The following is a 21,235-nucleotide window of genomic DNA, read 5'->3' on the forward strand; positions in this document are numbered from 1 at the left end:
GTATGTGTTACCTCTTTAGGACCTTTTGTGAATAAAGAAAACACTGACCTTGTCAGGACCAGTCGTCCTCATGGAGACCAAAACCTGCTCCTAATGAGGCAGAACAGGGTTTTTTTTTAATGATGAACTGGTTAAGTTTAGGACTAAGACATAAATTATGGTGAAAGTGAGGGATAAGGCTTTGTTTAGTCTGTCCAAATAAATGGAAGTCAATGCAGAGTCCTAAGAAGAATAGCTGCACAAACCTGTGTGTATGTGTGTGTGTAGTGTACTTGTATTTATAATATTGTGAGGTCCAAAAAAACCCACACACATATCTTTGTGGCGACATTTTGTCTGGTTTATGGGTTAGAGTTAAGCACTTAGTTGCGACGGTTAAGGTTAAGGTTAAGGCAAGGGGCTACGAAATGTATTATGTTGACAAGGTGTCCTCACTAAGATATAAAAACAAGTTTATGTGTGTGTGTGTCTGTGTTTCCTGTATGTGTTACGTCTTTAGGATCTTTTTGTGAATAAAAAACATTACCTTGTCAGGGCTAGTAGTCCTTGTGGAGACCAAAACCTGGTCATAATGAGGCAGAACCTCTTTTCTTAGGAACTGAGAACTGAGTTTAGGACTGAGATTTGTATTATTACTTTATTACATAACTGTGGTTATGGTTAAGGTTTGGGATAAGGCTTTGTTTAGTCTGTCCTAATGCAGTGTCTTAAGGAGAATAGCTGTGCAAACCTGTGTGAGTGTGTGTGTGTGTGTGTGTGTGTGTGTGTGTGTGTGTGTGAAGCACACTGCTTCTGATTATGACAAAAATCCCCCGCTGAACAACTTAAGAGGATCAGAAGATGACGTTAGGGAAAGAAACTCTGTCTTAGTTCGACCAAAATCCAGACTTTTAAAATACTTGTAAATTAACATCAAGTTCTGTTGAAGAAGAGCTGAAACTGGTGATTGACATCATAAAGTCCTCAGGAAAATGAAGTCATGTATAATGTAGAAGCTAATTTTAAATTTAAGTCTCAGTTTAGGTGAAGTGCTTTTTGAAACCAGCAACGTTGCCTCCGAGTGGCTATTCAGTGTATTTTTATTTTCTGGTTGGCTTCAGGAGGAAACTGGAAGATTATGACTTTTTTTTTTCATATATAGTCATGAAGGGCTGAAACAGTTAGTCAATTTATCTATTATTTTTATTACTAAATTATTTGTCAGACTATTTTTATAATCTATTAACCTCTTTGAGGTTCAATAATTAAAACAAGTTTCTCCCATTTTTCATCTTCTTCAATGTGAATATCTGCTGGTTTCTTTACTGCATGTGACAAAGAAATCATTAAAACTGAATATTTTTGGTTTGTGGACCAAAACAAGACACGTGAGAACATCGTCATTTCCAGGTTTGGGATCAACATTTTTCAACATTTTCTGACATTATACAGACCAAAAAAGTACTGAGATAATCAAGAAAATAATCGTTATTCACAGTCCTACAGTCCTGTATGTAGAATAGAATAGAATAGAATAGAATAGAATAGGACATAATAGACTAGAACATAATAGACTAGAACAGAACAGAACAGGACAGGATAGAATAGAATCGGCATTATTATTTTAGTTTTTCAACAAAACTTTGGGCACTACTTTGGTCAGCAGTAGAAAAAAGTTGAAAAAGGTGTGCTCTCCTCCACTACACTAGGTGGCGATATGCCCCCCTTTTATTTAGCTAGTTGTTAGCATTCTATGTTTCCCTAGAATCCATTACCCTCAGAACTTCCAGAAGTTTTTCTTACTGCTGTCTTCTTTTTCTTTTTCTTTTTCTTTTTCTTTTTCTTTTTCTTCTTCTTCTTCTTCTTCTTCTTCTTCGCCGTCTTCTTCTTCTTTGCCGTCTTCTTCCTCTTCTTCTATAATTTATGTGTCAAAGCCAGGGCGGGAACAGGAACAGTCCGTTAGAAATTCAACTGCCAACCTTATTAAGTGTGTCTGTTAGTCTGACTGTGAGAACTTTGATTGAGTACCATTTCTAGTCCAGTTTTAGTCAGACTAACACAGTGTTCAGTTTTCTTCTGACATCTTGCAAACATACAGATGGTCTGTGACTAATGCTAAGCTAAAGAGTGAGCAACCGTGTGGCTGAAGTGATAAATATACTGTATTTTTAGAAGCGGTTTAATTTGTCCTTCAACAACAACAACAACAACAACTCTACAGAGAGAGTCAGTAAGAGACGCTGCCTCCTTCATGGAACTTCTACATGATGTGTCTCCCTGCAAAGCTCTTCCTGTGGTTTTGACGTCTCCATGTGATGCTGTTCCTGTCCGTTGCCTAGCAACAGTGGAGGGAAAATAGCTGAGGTGATGAGTGAAGGTGAGCCCGAGGGAGGGAGGGAGAGAGAGCGAGAGAAAGAGAAAAGAGAGTATGAGAATTTTCTTTTTCTTCTCTTTTAAATGTTTTATTTAAAACATGTGTTTGTATAAATATACATCACCTGTCAGTGTATGTTGTTTATATGATACATGTAGAAGACATGTGTTTGATTAAACTTGCATCATATCTGGGTGTTTTATATATAAACATATAATACAGAATAAGTCACCGCCAGTGTTGATGTTTGTCCTTGTGTCCTGAGAGAGAGGATGTAAAGCAGTGATGGATAAATGACAGAGAGGAAGAGGAGGAGAGGAAGACTTGATTTAAAGAGAGACGAACAGCAGAGGGGGGAGGAGGGGAGAGGAGAGGAGGAGGAGAGAGGCAGAGGAGAGGGACGGATCAATATCTAATTTCACTGCTGAGCTCAGTGGTGGACGGTTTCCCAATAAAGACAAGTTTTAATATGTCTGTCTCTGTTTGTCTCTGTCTCTCTGTCTGTCCATCTCATCATGTGTCCCCCGCTGAGAGTCCAAGGCCCCGCCCACCACCCCCACCTGACTAATCATGGGTCAGTACCAGCTGTCAATCATAACATCTCATTAAAGAAGCCATTAAAAGAACAGAAACTATATCTACTATTGTTCCAGGTGTTTGGGAACTGTCATGGCGGCCATGTTTGTTTACACAAAATAAAAAAGCTCTGAGAGACAAGTTGAATGTAGCAGAGTTGAAGCATGTTCAACTCTGCTACACTAGGTGGCGACAGTCCATGCTTCAGTGATGGAGCTCCTTAAGACGCCAATCATCAGTACCAGCTGTCAATCATAACGTCTCAGCCCATTAAAAAGATGAGCTTGAAAAGGGTGGGGCATATCAACTAAAGTACATCCAGCCACTAGGGGGCGTTCCAGGTGTTTTTTATGAACTGTAATTAATAAGCAGCATCTTCAGGTCTTTGAACAAACACTGTGAAGAACATGGAGGTGCGTTTGTTCTGTATATCGCCACAGCCGTGAGAGAGAATGGAGGTGAGGGGGGGGAGGAGTTTACCCGTCTGAAATATTTATGAGGAAACGCAGCAACGCTATTGTGGTTCGTTATCTCCCCCTACACATGTGTGTGAATGTGTATTATGAATTGTTTTCAGTTGCATCTCAGAAATTTCCCACCACAGACATGAAAGTGCATTCCAGTTGTACTCTGAGGTCATAATTTCACAATTATAAGCACAGACTGTAGTCTAGATTAAAATAAACTGAAATTGTCTTTCAGTTGTAAAATAAACTCCCTTTCTGAAGTGTTGAGGTTCGCGGCAGTTTTGGCAAAATGTGGAAATACCAGCGGTCACTCACACTGATTAATTGCTTATTTTCCTCTCAATGGGAACATAAGTTACAAACGTGACATCATGTTCTGTTGAAGAAGAGCTAAAACTAATGATTGAGACCATCAACTCCTCAGGAATATGTTTACTGATGCACATTTTCCCATAGACTTCTGTTCAAATGGAGTTCAATTTGCAACTGGTGAAGTCACCCCCCGGTGGCTAACTGCTACCTCCAAGCTATTTCTTGGGGTAAATTTTTTTAAACTGGTCAAGACCTGATCTGTACCGATAAACTGATTAGTTCTACACACGTGCAAATACAACTATTTCCATCCTGTCGTAACCCTAAACTTCAGACTTTGTCTTGAACATATATAGATTTTTTTAATGTATATACCTATTTTGATAGAGTTTATTTACATGGTTATATACATTTTCTTTAATACAGTGTATTTTGCTACTTATATTTCTAAGGTTAACGTATGTTGTTGTGTTATGAGTTTTGATACTGGATGCTTGAATTTACTGCACAAATTAAATTTAATAATGTATCTACCTACCTTTACCTACCTACCTACCTACCTGTAAATAGCTAAGTAGCGGAGCAGCGATGTAGCTAGCAAATCATGTTTTTAAATAATCATATATTTATTTAATTCTTATCTTATTTTATTGCCCGTCTTTGTACTTATTACTTGTATTTTGCTGCTGTTACAAGTGAATGTCCCTGGTGTGAAACAATGAAGTGTACTCCATGAAACAGACTAGTTTAGCATGCTAGTTAGCAACCTTTTCTAACACCAACATTAAAGAGATGACAAGGCTCTGCCAGTGGGGACACAAGGACAAACTGAGGCTCAGCTAATAGCATCTATGTTAGCTTAAGTCTACAATATGTGTATAAGAATATTTTTAATGCTGTTACACTTTTTTTTTTCCAACAGGAAACTGAAGTTTGTGTTGTTTTGTAAACCGCTCACCCTCCCACACCAAAGCCCATACAGAAAATGTGTTATTTATACATCACAGCACACATGAGTTGTTAAACGTCTGCTGCCTCCACCAGAAAGTTCAAATGTGTTATTATTGTGACTTCGGCTTTTGACGTCTTTCAGTCGGATTTACCTCAGTGACACAAAACGGCCACATGAGGCAGCAGTAGACCAGCAGTTCCTGTGAACCCTGTGAACTAAAAAACATAGATTTTTTTCTATGGACATTGGTGTGGGAGAGTGAGCAGTTTCACAAACACATAAGGAATATATATATATATATATACATATATATATACACATATATACGTTTATAATTGTCTCCTTCCTACATGCAGCCTGCTGTGTGTTCAGGTCAGAAATGCACAGAATAAAGAAGTCCTCCAGAGGAACTGATGTTGCTGAGTTGCCAGTTTGTTCAGCACTAAAGCTCCTCCCACTGGTGACTGGAGGTAATGACATTCATCCAGCCATCATGTTCATCACTGGGTCAGTCAGTTTGTAAGAGCCTCCTGAAATAATAATTATAACAAGTTTAATAATACACAAATGCAAGTTTGTTTTTACCAGTAGTTTGACATAACTTATTTATTCAATGCTTTTAAATATATTTATCTACATTGCACTTTCATTCAATATGAGGTTTTGTTGTTATTACTTGTTATTTTCCAGATAGCCCCTGAAATGTGTTTATTTGTTTGATTATATCTTCTCTCCCTCAAAGAGGCCTCGTGCTGATGATTATTTTTAATCAATTCATGTGCATTTTATTTATGGTAAATGTATTTTATTTATTTAATATATTAATGATTTGTGTGTTTGTTGTACCCTCGTCTGTCCAATCCCCATTAACATTTGTTTTTTTAATGAATAATTAACCAAAAATAAATAAATGAATCATCGTTTTATAATGTTCAGTCTTTTCTCAGAAGTAAAGCAGGTTGAAGGGGGTTGTTCTTATACCACACTGCCCTCCTGTGGTTAGTTTCATGAACTGCAGCTAAAACACAACAGATAATGAGATAAATTAAATATATAAATGATAAATACATTTCCATAATTTATATAGTTATGTGTTACCTTTATACCATATTAATATGTTTGAGCAGTTTTTTTTATTACTTAATTTTCTATGTTGGATTTGTATAGATCGATATATATATACATATATACATATATAGATAGATAGATGGATAGATAGATAGCTGTAGTGTATATGTACTATACCATTTTATTATTATTATTATTATTATCATTATTATTATTATTATTATTATTATTATAATAAGTAGTAGTAGTTTAAGTATAGTAACAGTGATGTGATCTTGTGTTTATATTCTCCTTTAATAATAATAAATATCATAATCATAATAAATATAAGTTATATGTTCTATAAAACATTTATATATTCTCATGAAGAAGTTTAAGTGTATTTGGTTTTGTGTTTTCATGATTAATTTATGTTGTTCTGTATGAATTTGTTTCCTGGCAGAGGTGAGTGGCTGTGACTCACCAGCAGGGGGAGCTGTTGCTTCTCCTCTGAACCAAATAAGGATATGACGTCGTCTGTGTCTCAAATTGGAAAGTGACGCAGGGACCGGCGGCGGATACCGGAGAACCCGGGCTGATGAGGAGGAGGAGGCGGTGGTGACACGAGACCAGGTCAGTGCGGGTAGAAAGTTCACTTTGGACCAGTTTATCTTTAAAAAATAGAATAAATTAAAGTAACTGTCCGAACAACGAAGCTCTCCGCTGCAGGGTAGCTAGCCGCTAGCCCTGCTGAAGCCACACGCGCAGGGGCCTCGTTTGTTAGCATTAAGTTAATTTAACTCAAAAACGTCACAGGAAATTAACCAAATGTGTAGCTGCTGCTCACTTTAGCAGTTTAGTGTCTCATGTTAAAGGCTGAAATTAAATTTAAGTGCATTTAACTTATTAACTTTAAATTAAATATATCATGGTGACATATACGAGTCATTTATTAGTAATTATATGGTTAACTGTTAACGGTCATAATTACACGTTGTTTTATAAAGCCTGGCAGCTGAATGATGTTTAACTGACAAAATAAATACCTGAGCTACGTGTGTGATTATATTTATAAATACATGGAAGTGTGTGTGTGTGTGTGTGTGTGTGTGTCCTAAAATGGTCACTGACAGCTGAACTGCTTCCAACTGAAGCAACATATCTCTACCTCATTGTGTGTGTGTGTGTGTGTGTGTATGTGTGTGTGTGTGTGTGCGCGTGCGCGCGTTACACTCTGGGCACCAGATAAAAACACTAAGTGTGAAGTTTGATTATATATCTTTATAAAGAAATGTATAAGTTCACACACATATATATACTGCTGCTGTTTTCAAATAAAAAAAACAATTTTAAACAATGCTATTATTACAGATCTTCTTTGTCAATTCAAAAAAGAAATATGATGCACAATATTAGAAACTATTCAGATCTTTAAAATCCCATTTTGCTTTATATAGTTATGTACATTTTGATAGTATGGTAATTAACAAATTATATCACTAAAGAAAATGTAATTTCAACATATGTCATACAAATGTGATATTTAACCCAATACAAACTATTAAAAGGACATCAAGTTGATATGTTTATTGATATGTGTTTATCAAAATCACCTTTGCTTGTTTCATTTTTGCTTGTTCCTTTTCGTTCGGGTAAAACTCATTTCCTGTGGACTCTGACAGGATGGGTGACATCGCACAGAATGAGGCGAGCTTCTACTCCAACGCTGAGGGTTACTGGAAGGAGGTTCCCCCCACAGTGGATGGGATGCTGGGAGGCTACGGCACCATCTCCACCATCGATCTCAACGGATCCAAAGCATTTCTGCACAAGTTCCTCGGAGTAAGAAAATCCAATTATATCCTAAATTATCACCACATTTCACACATTGTGAAAAAAATTGTTTTTGCCCCACTGTGTGTCAATGGGGTTTTTCTCCTGTGTTTCTTGAGTGAGTTTTTTCCCACTGACGTCCAGCTGAATTGGCAGAAAGCCACTGATGCTATTGTGTGGCCCTCAGATGGTCGTCAATGGCAAGACAGTCAACTGTCAGCTCGGTGTTTCCTGAACCCTAAAGACGAACTAAAATAAGGATTATCAGCCATATTTGTCCTTTCCAAGTCTTTCCATTAAAACTGATGCATTTCTTGAATGTAACACAACTTGCCATCTCCCTAATCCAAGATTGTGTAGAGGATACTTTAGTTTCTCATGTAGATAATGCAACCATCCTCCTGGCCTGCAGGAGGCCAAAGTTGATCAACGTCTTACACTTAGAGTTAACAGAAAAGCAATCTGGGTTTATCCCAAAATACAAAGTTTAGCTACGCAGGGTACCTGAGTGCCTGTAAGTAAACTTAAAGTTCAGGCAACCATTTTCCAAAAAGCTACCAATTTCGGGCATTCCCATACACAATGAATTAAAGTACCTTTCTCAGTCAAACATTTCACACATGTATCTGGAATGCCAGGGGACCACTTGTTGAGTTTCTCAGGGGTTATGTATGTCCTCATTAACCATTTGTGTTGTAACAGTTTCATTCGAGTATTAATGGTTTGCGATTGAGCTTTTAAACTCGCTTTCGCCCACTCAGCTTCTTCAATATCTTCCTAAATATCCAAACTCCATGCCCTCCTTCTATCATGACTAGATTCCTCATCATGCTGTATAGAGTGTAGAAATTTGCCATCTCCCATTCATGTGTTTTAACATGATACCCTCAAGACAGGACAGCGGCGGCTCATGCGTAGCCTGGTGACACCTTGATAAAATGAAGTGCCTTAACTGTAAATATTTAAAAAAGTGTTTTTTTGGGATTGAATATTTCACACAAAGGTTGTTAAATGTTAATAAATTGCCCTGAACATATAAGTCTCCAATTTTTCGTATCCCCCTGTCGGCCCAAGCCCGAAAACCACCATCTGTCCTGCCAGGAGTGAACTGCCCATTATCCCAGGTGAAAATTGAGAGATGGGGGGTGTATCACCAATATGTCTATGAGCCCTAAACCAAATATCAATAGAGTTTTTAAGAAAGGGATTTGTTGTTTTTTTCTTTAAAGTTTTAAAATCTGCTGAATATAGGTATAGGCTTAAGTATAGGCTTAATGGCAACTTAGATACTGATGCTTGTTCAATAGAAACACATGCTAGAGGAGAGTGTGTGACAAAGTAAAACATAGCACTGCGTAGCTGAGCAGCCCAATAATACCACTGTAGATTGGGCAACTGTAATCCACCCCTATCATATGGCAAATATAGAAATTTTAGTCTTAATCTAGGTTTTTACCTCTAGATAAATCTACAAAACGCACTATTAATGTCTTTAAAAAAATGTTTTGGCAATGGTAATGGGAGTGACTGAAACAAATATAAGAATTTTGGCAAGATAGTCATCTTAATTAAGTTGATCCGGCCAATCATTGATATTGGCATTGTCGTCCATTTTTCAAGTAAATCTTGTACCTCTCTCATCAGTGGGTCATAGTTTGCTTCAACAACTGTATTCATTTGGGGAGTAATCTTGATCCCAAGACAGGTAAACCCCTCCCTCACACTAAAATAGGTGTATCTATAACCGGATTATTTCTCTCTTCTTCATTCAAGAAAAGTATAAAAGATTTTTCATTATTAATACTGTATCCAGAAAACTGACCAAATTTATTATTTAAATGCAATAACGTCTGGACACTGTTTGATAAGTTTGACAAAAAAAGAATCACGTCATCTGCATACAGCGATATCCTATGGTCATGACCTCCAATTGTTATACCTGATAGATTGGCTTCAGCTCTAATGGACACGGCTAAAGGCTCAATGGCCAAAATAAACAATAATGGGGAGAGGGGACAGCCCTGGCGGGTTGACCTCTCTGACCTTAACGGGCCTGATAAAATGTTATTCGTTCTTACACATGCTGTAGGATAAGTGTACAATAACTTTATCCATTTCAAAAATGTTCCCCCAAGTCCTTATCTTGGTAACAAATCAAACAAATAAGGCCATTTGATTCTATCAAACGCTTGTCTAGCATCTAGAGAAAGAAGTGCTGTATCCCTGGTATTAGTTTTAGAGTGAATTATATTGAGGACCCTTCTAATGTTATGAAATCCCTGACGATTCTGTACGAACCCATTCTGATCACAATGTACCAAAGAAGGGATATATGGATCTAGCCTTTTAGCAAGGACTTTACGCAATAGTTTTGTGTCTACTCCCATAAGACTAATAGGCCTGTATGAGGAGCAGTTAGTTGGTATTTTCCCAGGTTTCAAAATAAGAATTATTGTAGCGAGTCTTAAAGTTGGTGGTAATATGCCATTATTAAATGACTCATTAAACATATTTAAAAGTGGGGTCAACAGCTGCTTCTGAAAAGTTTTATAGAGCTCTATTGGTAGGCCTGAGTTGATACAATTAAAGGACTGCAATAGTTCTTCCATCGTGATGTCCTTGTCCAGGTCTTCCTTCACCTCCTTTGTAAGTGTTTTAAACTGGAGTTGATTAAGAAAACTATCTCTGCAATTTAGATTTTTAAGCCTCCAATTATGTTATTTAACTTTTTGTGTGGTGATACATTTATTTGCACCTTAAACACTGTTCAATCCATAGATCATCACAGGCAGTTTACATACAGCAGCCACTAAAATCATAACAATAGAAATAAAAACTACATTACTTGTCTCTGAAGGAAGGCGAGGGGGCGACCAGTCCGGGTTGCGCTCTGGACTGCGGCGCCGGCATCGGCAGGATCACCAAGCGCCTGCTGCTGCCACTCTTCAAAACCGTGGACCTGGTGGACGTGACACAGGAGTTCCTGGACAAAGCCAAGTCGTACCTAGGAGAGGATGGAAAGAGGGTGGGGCACTACTTCTGCTGTGGCCTGCAGGACTTTGTTCCAGAGAACGGGCGCTATGACGTCATCTGGATCCAGTGGGTCATTGGTGAGTCTGAGGCACGGCCAGATGTCGAGTCGTTAAGATTCACCTGAAGATCTGACATTTTGTTCCTTCTCCCCTCAGGTCACCTGACAGACGAACACCTGGTGGAGTTTCTGCGGCGCTGCCAGAAGGCGCTGCGGCCAAACGGCCTCATTGTCATCAAGGACAACGTGTCATACGAGGGCGTGGTCCCCGACGAGGTGGACAGCAGCGTGTGCCGCGACCTGCCCATAGTTCACAGTCTGGTTGCCAGGGCCGGCCTTCACATCGTCCACGAGGAGCAACAAAAGAACTTCCCTAAAGAAATTTTCCAGGTTCACACACTGGCGCTCAGATAGAGGAAGCTTCTCCCACATGTGACAGGAAGTGGCACCGCCTCGTTTAGAGAGTGATTCCAATGTGGAAGTGGCGTTTTCTCTCACGTTGACGGTTTATTTCCGATGTTCCTAGAATGACGTGTTTGTGAAGTGTGTGCGTTATCGCCAGTCATGTGACTTCTGTCCATGTCATGGTGGACAAATTTATGTCTCTCAGGTCAGAGGTCATGCTTGGCAACAGTTCAGCTGCAGATTTTAAAGGGAAAGTTTGAGTTTATTTGAAGTGTGGTAGCATGAGGTACTGACACATGTATCTCCCACACCAAAACCCATAGAAAAAATCAGCAATTTTAAATCACGACACACAAGAGATGTTGATCCAATGCTGCCTCCACTCGTGAGTTCAAATGTGTTTTTTTTTTTTTCACTTCAGTGAAGTCCGTTGTTTTGATTTACCTCATTGACACAAACTCACCAAATGAGCCAGCAGTAGATCAGCACCTCAATTCCCAGTGAGCTTAAAACACTAATTTGGACTTTGGTGGAGGAGAGTGAGCAGATGACAAACTGCAGTTTCTTGATGATAACCTCTAAACGCTGTGTTTATGTATCTCATACAACCACATTTTCAAAATTCCCTTAATATAAAATGGTTACTCCCCCAAAAAACCTGTTTATTTATCAAAAGGCCATTCAGGAAGTGACTTCATGTTTAGAGCAAGTTTACTGACATTGGTCCATTTCACACGTAAAAATTCAATGTTTACAGCTTCTTCAGACTTGGATGCATCATATTTAAATCATGTTTTTACATGGCAGAGTCTGGAAACAGAAAAGCATCAACATGAACTGCATATACGTCCCTTTTTAATATAAACATTTGTCCTGTGTCAAGGCAGTGGAATGTCTGCAGCGTCTTTTACTGGAAACGTGTGAAAATGATCATATTTATATGTTTTTTAAGGTCAAAATCACACTTGCATTTGAAATATACAATTAAATAATGCTGATCATTTATTCTGCTTCTTTCTTTGTAACATGAAGAGTCTCAGTCACGTGATCACGACCACGTCTCGCTCTGCAGTCGTCCCGATTTCTCCATGGCTGCGAACATCTGCTCGGCGTCCTCAGTGGACATGTGTCCCTGCTGCCGGAACACATCTTTTAAAGCGTCGCACACGCTGGCTGGCATCTCTTTAGCATTTCTGCGTAGAAAACGGAACACGTAGAATTAGCAGAGGTGAGACACAAACAGAAACACTTAAATATAGTGGATATTGATGATGTATTAGTTCTGCTATTGTGTGCCGATCATTGCTTCCTTGTTGAATATCATCATTTTGATATAACATCATTATCATGAAATATTTAATGATTAGAATTCATAAAAAATAGATTTTTCTGTTGTATAATGGTGGAATATGAGCATCAATATTAAGTTGAAGTTTGTAAACCACTCTCTCCCACACCAAAGTCCATGGAGAAAATCAGTTTTTTTTTGTGCTGCCTTATTTGCTAAGTTTGTGTCAAAATAACAGCTGATGGAGGCAGCAGTGGATCAACAACTCCTGTGTGCTGTGATGTAAAATAGCAGATTTTCTCTATGGAATTTGGTGTGGGAGAGTGAGTGGTTCACAAGGTGAAACAAACTTAAGTTACCCATGGGAAAATATGGTCTAACAGTAAAATAAGACTGCAAACATATTCTTTTAGATATTTTTGACTCCAGCCGACATTGTGTAGCCATGTGTTCACTGAGATTAAGCCTCTGTTGTCTCAGGCTGGTTCTCTGCACAGGGGAAGCTCACAGTCACCAAACACTTGTGTGTGGTGCTGTGACCGGAGACTCACCCAGCAATGTAAAAACAGGAATGTTTATTCGAGATCAAGTCCCACAGGAGCTCTGCGTTCTCTGTCACACGGTGCTGCACGTAAACCTTTTCCTCCTGAGAACACAAACGTTCATGTCACTCAAACATCATGGCTCACAAACAGGAGGTGAGATTGTGATCATGTTGTTTGCTACAGCACAAGTAGTTCTTGAAAACATGTGTTTTATGTGTAATAATTGACCTTGACTTATTTATGAGGAACTGGTTATATTTTGGATTAAGGTTAGTGTTAGACATCATCTGGTTACGGCTAAGGTTAGAGATGATGCTGTCCAAATGCAGTGTCCTAAGAAGAATAGTGTGTGTGTGTGTGTGAGAGACCTGATCTCGTGAGAAGGCAGTGAAGAGCTTCAGGTGTCCCTCCTCCATCATCGTCCCCCACTCTGACTTAAAGTAAAAATCTTTGGACTCAGAGCGGCAGCCGAAGAACAGGACATTCTCTGAAGAGTGGGGGAAAAAAAAGAGGAGGAGTCAAAGCTGTTACATGGCATCATTAGCTGATGAGGAAGAGGAGCGCTTGAAGACCTCACCTGGTTTTCCCTCCGCTCTCCTCTCCTGCAACGCCGACCTGAACGGTGCCACACCAGTCCCAGGTCCGACCATGATCACCGGCGTGTCCGTGTCTGTGGGGAACCTCAGACTCCCCTTCTTCACCCACAGAGGCACACACACCTCTCCTGCAGCGCCATCACATGTCAGAATGTGTAAAGGCATCAACAGATCATTGACTGGGTGAGTGAACTGATCATCAGAATTAAGTAACTTCTTTATCATGTGTATGATGTCAGAAGAGGTGGAAAACCTTGTGCAGGGTCCAGAGAGGCCAACCAGGTGGAGCAGAGACCTTGTCTCGGTTTGTACAATTTGGTTTTGTAGCGGACGACCGCGACCAGGATTTGAAGCCTGTTGGGGTGAGCCTGTGTGGAGACACAACAAATCCAGTTTAGTACAAACTGGACTAAAAACATCTTTCCAGAAGGGTTCATACGGGTGTTTGAAATCCTTGATGGTGCCTGAATTTGTATTGAATGCCTGAATTCTGGATAAATTAAAAATGCAAAAACAGCTTCACACAGTAGATAAAGAAAAAGAATAAGGTGGAAAACAGTAAATGTAAACTTTCTGATATTATGAAACCCAATTTTGGCAGCGTATATAGCCTTACACCATCTCTTTAAAAGTAATTGAAAAAATGTAATACTCATTTTGATTATGTAATGTATGAATTCCTACAAATATTTTATTTACCAAATCTGTAAGGTGCTGGAAAAACCTGACTTTGGACGATGAAAGTTCTTGAAAAGTGCTTGTATTTGACCTTGTAAAAAGGTGTTTGAACATCCACAGGATGATTATGGTACCTTGAGAGACGAGGCGATGGAGAAGGAGCGGGGCTGGATCTCGGGGAAAAGGTCCAGGAGATAGTCCACTTTGATTTCTGTTGTCGTGTGAGGGAAATCTGTCAAAACCTGCAGCGAGACAAGCATCACATTCTTGGTGAGGACATTAAAAGACAGTCTTTTAAGATTTAAAATAAAAAACTAATTTGAAAGCGTCTGTGTTGTGCAGCGCCCTCTTCTGTCACCTCCAGTGCCGTGCGTCGCGGCTGGTTGCAGTAGCTGTGCAGGTCAGTCTGACCCTCTGCTGAGCTGAACTCCTTCAGCTTATCCTGCTCCAGCTCGTTGGTGGCGAAGGTTGACAGCAGCTCAAAGAAGGAACGGCGAGGAACGGCAGCGATGTCCAAGTAGGTCTCCACCAGGTAGCGCACGGTGCAGGGCTGAGGAAGCCTGGCAGGAACTGAGAAGACGAGTAGGTTTTTCCATAAAAATCAAGTATGGACAAATATTACATTTCACACAGAACTACTGGTCCTGACGAGGTCGTAAAGAGGTAACAAATACAAGAAAACACACACACACACTGACCTGCAGTGTTGTCTGTTGCTCTGAGTGCAAACGTTGCCTCAGGATTTAATCTCAGCAGTTGGCAGAATTGTTGGACGTCTTCAGGTGCGTTACACGGATACATCATCACCACGTCGCCAGCACCGAACCTGCACAACAGCATCATCACAGATAATGACAACTCGAGCCTTTATAACATCCACTATTTCCACACTAAAAGAGGAGGAAAACAATCCTGTATATGTGTCAGGACCTTATACAATTGCACTTAAATGAACTTTGATGTTCGCTTACTGGATCCTGGATCCACTGATGTCGAACTCGATGTGCCTCACGTCCTGGAAGTGTGACGTGTCTGTCACTCTCCTGTTGGACACCAGTTTGGCAGGAAAGGGATGAGACTGAGAGGGAACAGTTTGTTCGGTGGAAATCCTGCACCTGTCCTCCTTCACATCATCCAGGAAGTGGAAGGTGTACGTCGGAGGGAGTCTGAAACATAAAACCCCCCAAATCTAAATCTCAAAAAACCAGAATGAGAACCTGTTTATTTCTAAAATTAAAGTGGATACTCACGGTTCATCCTCCCCCAGTGGAGTCACGGCAGCTAAAGACGGGTACAAGGCAAACACCTTCTCCCACAGTGACGTGAGCCATGGGTCAATAACGGCGTCTGCCCTGTTTCAAGCACATGGCCGTGAACATATGACGTTCGGAGGAAGAAAAAACAAACTTCCACTTCATGCTCAGGAACTAACACTGCCTCTTACCCCAGGTCGTGTTGATCGTCTGCCAGTCCAGCAGGCAGCAGAGGACTGGCTCCCAGCTGCAGCAGCCGCTTATGCAGCTTCTTAGCCACAAAGTTGAACCTTTAAATCAAACCGTTTCTGATTATTAAAAGGGCAGTTAAAGGTAAGTATACAGGTAACTGCCCTCTGTGTGCTCCCTTTACTGAGAAGCTCTGACAAAACATGGCCCCCAGTGGAGAAAAAAACAGATTCCCACAAGTAGTGCCTTATTTACATTGAGTGTGTGTCTGCCTTTTTTCCTGCAAGATAAGTGTAAACATGGAGAGACTGACTTTGGATACGAAGAGTCCCCGAGGCCCAGTACAGCACAATCCAGGCGACTCAGAGAACCAGCAGGTAAAGATTTCCTGAAGAGAAACTTCCAGAAGTTCTTGAGTCATGTACAGAAAGAAAAAACAGGATTTAATGGGTACATTTATAGGAGACAAAAACGGCCACCTTGTTATACTTTGTCGACTTTTTAATGGTCCACAGTTGTTTGTGTTTTTACCTTCATGTTGTCCGGTGCGTCTCCCTGACCAGTGGTTGCACAAACAAAAACCACCAGAGACTCTGAGATCAAGTTCGCCTGTCCAACAAGAAGAGACACACATGAAGGACACAGCGTCATCTCCTGGCTGGAGTGTTCACCTTCTCGGTAACTATTCGATAACTTCACTCACCACATTGTAATTGTCAAGAGGCAACACTTGAACCTGCAGCCACTTCCTCTTTGCCTGTCGTCCAATCCTCTGGGCCGTGTCCTGAGCCGTGCCAGTCTGACTCCCGTACAGAACCAGGAGAGTGGGCTCCGACATTATGACTAAATTAAAATGATATATAAATATATGATAACAATCGTACCTAATGTACCTTTTAATGTAGTTTTCACACAAACACATATAAACTGAGTGTGGTCGAGGGCTGCAACCACAGATTATTTTCATAATCAATCAATTTTGGTCCATAAATTGTCATAAAATGATGATGCCAGATGTCTAAAAATCATCCTTATTTATCTGGAGCATAAAAACCTGAAAATATTCAGATTAAAGAAGCTGAAATATCAGAGAATTTTTTTTAATCAATGATCCATTTAGTCATCGATTAATAATAGCAGTCTTAACGTGGTCTCAGACACAGTCTGTTTGTTGTGTTAATCTCATAGTACACAAGTTATTCATAAAATCCCTTTACTAGTTACTTATTACAGAAAAAGGTTTTCATTGTCGATTAATCTCACTATATTTTATTGATTAATCGATGAGTTGTTAGGTCCATAAAATGTTGATTAATGTTTCTCAATCCTCAAAAGTTTAATGTTGTCAAATGTATTACTTTGTTACATTAAGTGAGCATTAAAGAAGCTTTTTACTCTATCATAAGCTACTTTAAACTTATTTTATCTGAAGGTCACACGTGTATTTCATTAATTATTAAACAAGCACTTAATCACTAATGACAACAATAATTTAACACTGTAAATATCTTCAAAATAACTTTTATTTAATGCTAAATCATTTTGTGGAAAACAATGAATGTGAGTCGCTGTCGTAACTCTTACCTGGCGTCATTGCTAACAGGCTAACAAGTTAGCTAGTCAGGAACTGTTGATAAGAATTAATTGTACGTGTCTGTAAATACAAGAGTAATAAAAATGTAATATAGCTGACAAACAACAGTGACTAGGTCACGTACCGTTATTCTCCTCTCATTAAATCACTCAGAACCTGTCACGGTAAACGAACACCGCAGTGAAACCGCTCTGACGCAAGTCACACTTTACGGCAACGCCTTTTCTGGTGCTGCGTTCAGGTACATACACAGAAAATCGGAATGTATGACACTTATTTTAAAAACACAATCATGGAATAAACAGTAGATAACATCACCTCACAAAGTCATTTAAACGACCTAAACACACAAACATCACATTATTGGTATTAGTATTATTAAAGGAGCAGTCTGTGTTTATTCTGTAAGTAAATCCTCATAATCAACATAAAGTCTGATTAATTATTTGTCTTTTTTGTTGTTGGCTTTTATTTTGACTCATGTCACCTGAGCCAGGAACTGGTTTGTCCAGCACACTCTAAGAAATGACAGTTAATATGATAATTCAGTCCCTGACCCATGTAACAGATATATTGTTCTCACTTTATCTAATAAATTATGTTAAAACAGAGCAAACTAATGATTATTTTCATAACTGATCATAATCTGTCGATTGTTTTCTTGACAAATCATGAACTTGTTTGGTCATTAAAAATGTCAGAAAATGTTGTAAAATTGTTGCATTGTTTACCAAACCTGGAAATTATGATCTACTCTACTATCTGATCTTCTTTCCTTTGTTATTTGGAGCAAAGAAACCAGAAAATATTCACATTAAGAAGCTGGAATCCAGAAAAGGAAAACTGTTGAGTTCATTTTTGTTATTTTCTACAGTGTAGAACAGGAAGGCTTGTGCTGAAGAAGTGAAAGTAAAAGTAAAAACTTCCGAAAATTGCTGACACACATTCACACACAGAGAGAGTCAGATAGTTATATATTTCAGATTTAGCCTTGTCCTCGTCTCCTGTGTCCTCCGTCCAAAGATGCTGCACAGTTTAAAGCCCAGTGATCCACAGGCTGGAGGATTCTGCTTTGAGAACAGCCGCAGGTGAGAAAACACTGTCTGCTGCTGCACAGACACAAAACTCGGGAAGAAGTCATGTGGCCCACACAGGGTCTTTTTTAACATTTACTGTTGACCTTCAGTGTGAGAAGGTTCTCTGGAGTGTTAATAACAAAGTGACAGGAGAGTCTATCTCATGCTCAATCATATTTTTCCAGGAACACTGTGCTGGAGTCCAGCCTGTCAGAACTCGGCTACAAAGCTCCCAATGCCAGAAAAACAGGCACCACCATCACCGGGATTGTTTTCAAGGCGAGTCCCTGCTGTCAAGAGTGTAACTGTGGAGGACACGGTGGACACGTGTGGTTTGACTCTTCTCTCTGCTCTTCTTTCCTCAGGATGGAGTGATCCTAGGAGCAGACACCAGGGCCACAGACGACATGGTGGTGGTCGACAAAAACTGCCTGAAGATTCATTACATTGCCCCGAGTATCTAGTGAGTAGAAGCAGAGGAGAGACATTGTCCACACTCATTGTCTGTCCTCGCAGATTTTCAGCATGGACTTCAAGAGAAAACAATTGTTAGCCACTTTACTAAAGACTCACCTAATAAAATAAAATAGTGCGCAAGAATTAGTGATATCTAGCGGTGAGATTTGTGAGTGCAACAAACGTAGACTCCTCTGCTCATTCCTCCCTTGAAGCTCTTGAAGTAACACCTTTAACTTTTCACAGGAGGCAGATTTATTCCCAATCCTCTGTTGCTGTTGTCAAACAACTAACACTTTTTGTCAGGGTCCTGTGTGAGGTTACATTCGCGACTAACCTACATAAAAAAGAGGCTCATCGTGACATAATAATGTTAAAGTATAGCACAAAGTCACTGTGTTGATGAAATTCTGCCATTGTCTTGTTCTGTAGCTGCTGTGGCGCCGGCGTGGCGGCTGACGCTGACGTCACCACACAGATCATGGCGTCCAACGTGGAACTGCACATGCTGAATACCGGGCGGCCGCCCCTCATTGCCATGGTAATCCGACAGCTGAAGCAGATGCTGTTCAGGTTAGTTTTCTATTTAATCTTAATGACTCTGACAACAAACAAACAAACAGACTAACAAAAGTGTTTGTGTGGTTCCTCAGGTACCAGGGTAACATCGGTGCGTCTCTGATAGTCGGAGGAATCGATGTGACTGGGCCTCAGCTGTACAGCGTTTTCCCACACGGTTCCTATGACAAGCTGCCCTTCCTCGCCTTGGGTACGAGTCTGTGCGACCATTTCACTCTTCACTGATTCAGGACCAAGCTGTAAAAAAAAGAAAAATAACATAACTAATAATTTCCTGGTGTTTTTGTTGTCTCTGGTTTCAGGCTCTGGAGCTGCTGCTGCTATCTCAGTGTTGGAGGACAGATTCAAAGCAAACATGGAGGTCAGTCTTTCCAAACATCCCCATTAAAATCATCATTCATTGATTTTCTACTGCTTACTGACGTACAGAGAAGAAAGACAGAGGAAATGCTGCTGTGAAAACCTTTAACAATAAAAACACAAAACTTGCAACATCAAAATACACTTATAAATACAAAATAAACTTGTTGGTGCATTTCTTTCTTTCAGCTCGAGGAGGCAAAGCAGCTTGTACGAGACGCCATCGCTGCAGGGATTTTCTGTGACCTGGGCTCCGGCAGCAACGTGGACTTGTGTGTCATCACCGAGGCCGGAGTAGAGCAACTGCGAAGCTACGATGTACCCGAGGTCAAGGGAAAACGGTGAGCTGTCGTACACATCCACACAACTCAGACACAGGCATGTTTCCTCCAGCTCTCCTCTCTTGCAATATTCTGTTGAAAACCTCAGACTATACTGTGTTTTGTCAATTTTGCAATTTTGCAGAATTGCAGTTTTTCTGTGTCTTTATAATCCTCTGTGTGAAAAGTGGACAGTGAGACCTGATGCTATTTTACCTTAAAACTCTTCTTTATGACATAAAATGTATGCTAAATTGCATTCTTTTGTTTTTCAGGGAGGGGCAGTACCGATACAAACCTGGCACCACAGCCGTTCTGACCAAAACAGTGACCCCGCTCACTCTGGACGTGGTCGACGAGTCTGTAAAGGTCATGGACACAGAGTGACCGACGACAAATTGGATAAAAATCCAGTCCATGTATCGTAATAATATGATTAATGAGTAGTTTAATGTTGTAGTTTTGTAATAAAGCCTCTTGTTTATTAAATTATCAGAGTTATGCAGATTATTTGTTGATCAAGCACCGCACATATTAGGGGACACCACTGTGATTGACAGCTGGTATCATCCAATAGGTGCCTGTCATAAAACCTAATCATGGATGGTCAAATACTCATAAATTCATATTGCAAGCATAAGCTGAGCAGAGTGCCCACTGAAGAGCAGCTGAAAAACATCAATATCCTTTTTCATATCCATTTATTTATTTACTTATTTACTGTTTAATGTTGTTTTGTCATTTTTTCATCATCATAAATGTGTTAAAAAGTTGTAAAATCTACCAAAGAGGGAATAAATTATCGGAAAAGTGGCATTAAATTAATATATGAGGAAAGTTTGTGTTGATTTAAAAAACTATGATCTATAATTTGTGAACTTGGCGGAATGTTATAATTAGATCATATAGAAACCTGTGTTTTTATTTTGGTAGTTGAAAGCTAGCCGGAAGTTGACATTATAAACGTTTATTTATTTATTTATTCATTATTGATTTATTTATTTATTTCGGTCATGACATTTAGATCACTCATCACATAACAGTGCAGTTCACACAATATACATAACCGAAAGGGAAAAGCGGGAGAAGCAAAGCTTAACTAGTCCCGCCCCCATTATCATCATACATTTCATTTCCTTTTTTTTTTATTATGATTATTTTATGACATTTTATCCAAAGAAAACATGTTTCAGCATCCGGTAACACTCAGAGATATAGTCTAGCTCTCGACAGTCAACTCCGACGTTAGCTTAATTCAAAAAATACCAGTGTGATACGTGTATTTAGCTACCGAAAAATTCAAAATTTACCTGCAGTGTCGATGA

At 39.6% G+C, this 21,235-nt stretch overlaps 3 protein-coding genes and 2 long non-coding RNA genes across 5 annotated transcripts; 3 read left to right on the top strand and 2 right to left on the bottom strand.

Annotated features, from left to right (window-relative positions):
* Positions 1 to 4,996: 4,996 nt before the first annotated feature.
* On the bottom strand, positions 4,997 to 10,734 carry LOC122758276. The gene is made up of 3 exons (XR_006358136.1): positions 7,321 to 10,734; positions 6,192 to 6,378; positions 4,997 to 5,190 (listed from the first exon to the last, which is right to left on the bottom strand). It is a non-coding gene; the product is annotated as an uncharacterized LOC122758276 (long non-coding RNA).
* On the top strand, positions 6,277 to 11,981 carry ntmt1 (N-terminal Xaa-Pro-Lys N-methyltransferase 1). The gene is made up of 4 exons (XM_044012319.1): positions 6,277 to 6,340; positions 7,390 to 7,549; positions 10,398 to 10,650; positions 10,729 to 11,981. The coding sequence occupies exons 2-4, from the start codon at positions 7,391 to 7,393 to the stop codon at positions 10,983 to 10,985; spliced, it is 669 nt and encodes a 222-aa protein (XP_043868254.1). The 5' UTR covers positions 6,277 to 6,340; position 7,390; the 3' UTR covers positions 10,986 to 11,981.
* Positions 11,670 to 17,359, bottom strand: ndor1 (NADPH dependent diflavin oxidoreductase 1). The gene is made up of 15 exons (XM_044012317.1): positions 17,244 to 17,359; positions 16,229 to 16,368; positions 16,057 to 16,134; positions 15,839 to 15,936; positions 15,528 to 15,626; positions 15,334 to 15,435; positions 15,055 to 15,249; positions 14,782 to 14,909; positions 14,442 to 14,653; positions 14,218 to 14,325; positions 13,659 to 13,773; positions 13,387 to 13,533; positions 13,178 to 13,296; positions 12,816 to 12,910; positions 11,670 to 12,169 (listed from the first exon to the last, which is right to left on the bottom strand). The coding sequence occupies exons 2-15, from the start codon at positions 16,361 to 16,363 to the stop codon at positions 12,025 to 12,027; spliced, it is 1,776 nt and encodes a 591-aa protein (XP_043868252.1). The 5' UTR covers positions 16,364 to 16,368; positions 17,244 to 17,359; the 3' UTR covers positions 11,670 to 12,024.
* LOC122758277 lies at positions 13,455 to 14,486 on the top strand. The gene is made up of 3 exons (XR_006358137.1): positions 13,455 to 13,588; positions 14,204 to 14,353; positions 14,426 to 14,486. It is a non-coding gene; the product is annotated as an uncharacterized LOC122758277 (long non-coding RNA).
* A 654-nt stretch (positions 17,360 to 18,013) lies between the features above and the next one.
* Positions 18,014 to 20,399, top strand: psmb10 (proteasome 20S subunit beta 10). Its single transcript, XM_044012318.1, has 8 exons — positions 18,014 to 18,207; positions 18,381 to 18,474; positions 18,561 to 18,658; positions 19,084 to 19,224; positions 19,305 to 19,420; positions 19,533 to 19,591; positions 19,780 to 19,931; positions 20,186 to 20,399. The coding sequence occupies exons 1-8, from the start codon at positions 18,143 to 18,145 to the stop codon at positions 20,295 to 20,297; spliced, it is 837 nt and encodes a 278-aa protein (XP_043868253.1). The 5' UTR covers positions 18,014 to 18,142; the 3' UTR covers positions 20,298 to 20,399.
* Positions 20,400 to 21,235: the final 836 nt, after the last annotated feature.

Source organism: Solea senegalensis, linkage group LG21 (assembly GCF_019176455.1).
Source record: "Solea senegalensis isolate Sse05_10M linkage group LG21, IFAPA_SoseM_1, whole genome shotgun sequence".
In the NCBI taxonomy this organism is placed as follows: domain Eukaryota; kingdom Metazoa; phylum Chordata; class Actinopteri; order Pleuronectiformes; family Soleidae; genus Solea; species Solea senegalensis.

Coding starts and splice junctions, on each gene's coding strand:
- psmb10 (XM_044012318.1), top strand. CDS start 18,143: ATGCTGCACAGTTTAAAGCCCAGTGATCCACAGGCTGGAGGATTCTGC. Junction 18,475..18,560: donor TCACCGGGATTGTTTTCAAG/GCGAGTCCCTGC, acceptor TTCTTTCCTCAG/GATGGAGTGATCCTAGGAGC. Junction 18,659..19,083: donor TACATTGCCCCGAGTATCTA/GTGAGTAGAAGC, acceptor CTTGTTCTGTAG/CTGCTGTGGCGCCGGCGTGG.
- ndor1 (XM_044012317.1), bottom strand. CDS start 16,363: ATGTCGGAGCCCACTCTCCTGGTTCTGTACGGGAGTCAGACTGGCACG. Junction 13,774..14,217: donor CCATCGCCTCGTCTCTCAAG/GTACCATAATCA, acceptor GTCTCCACACAG/GCTCACCCCAACAGGCTTCA. Junction 13,534..13,658: donor CTCTCTGGACCCTGCACAAG/GTTTTCCACCTC, acceptor ATGGCGCTGCAG/GAGAGGTGTGTGTGCCTCTG.
- ntmt1 (XM_044012319.1), top strand. CDS start 7,391: ATGGGTGACATCGCACAGAATGAGGCGAGCTTCTACTCCAACGCTGAG. Junction 7,550..10,397: donor TTCTGCACAAGTTCCTCGGA/GTAAGAAAATCC, acceptor TTGTCTCTGAAG/GAAGGCGAGGGGGCGACCAG. Junction 10,651..10,728: donor CTGGATCCAGTGGGTCATTG/GTGAGTCTGAGG, acceptor TTCTCCCCTCAG/GTCACCTGACAGACGAACAC.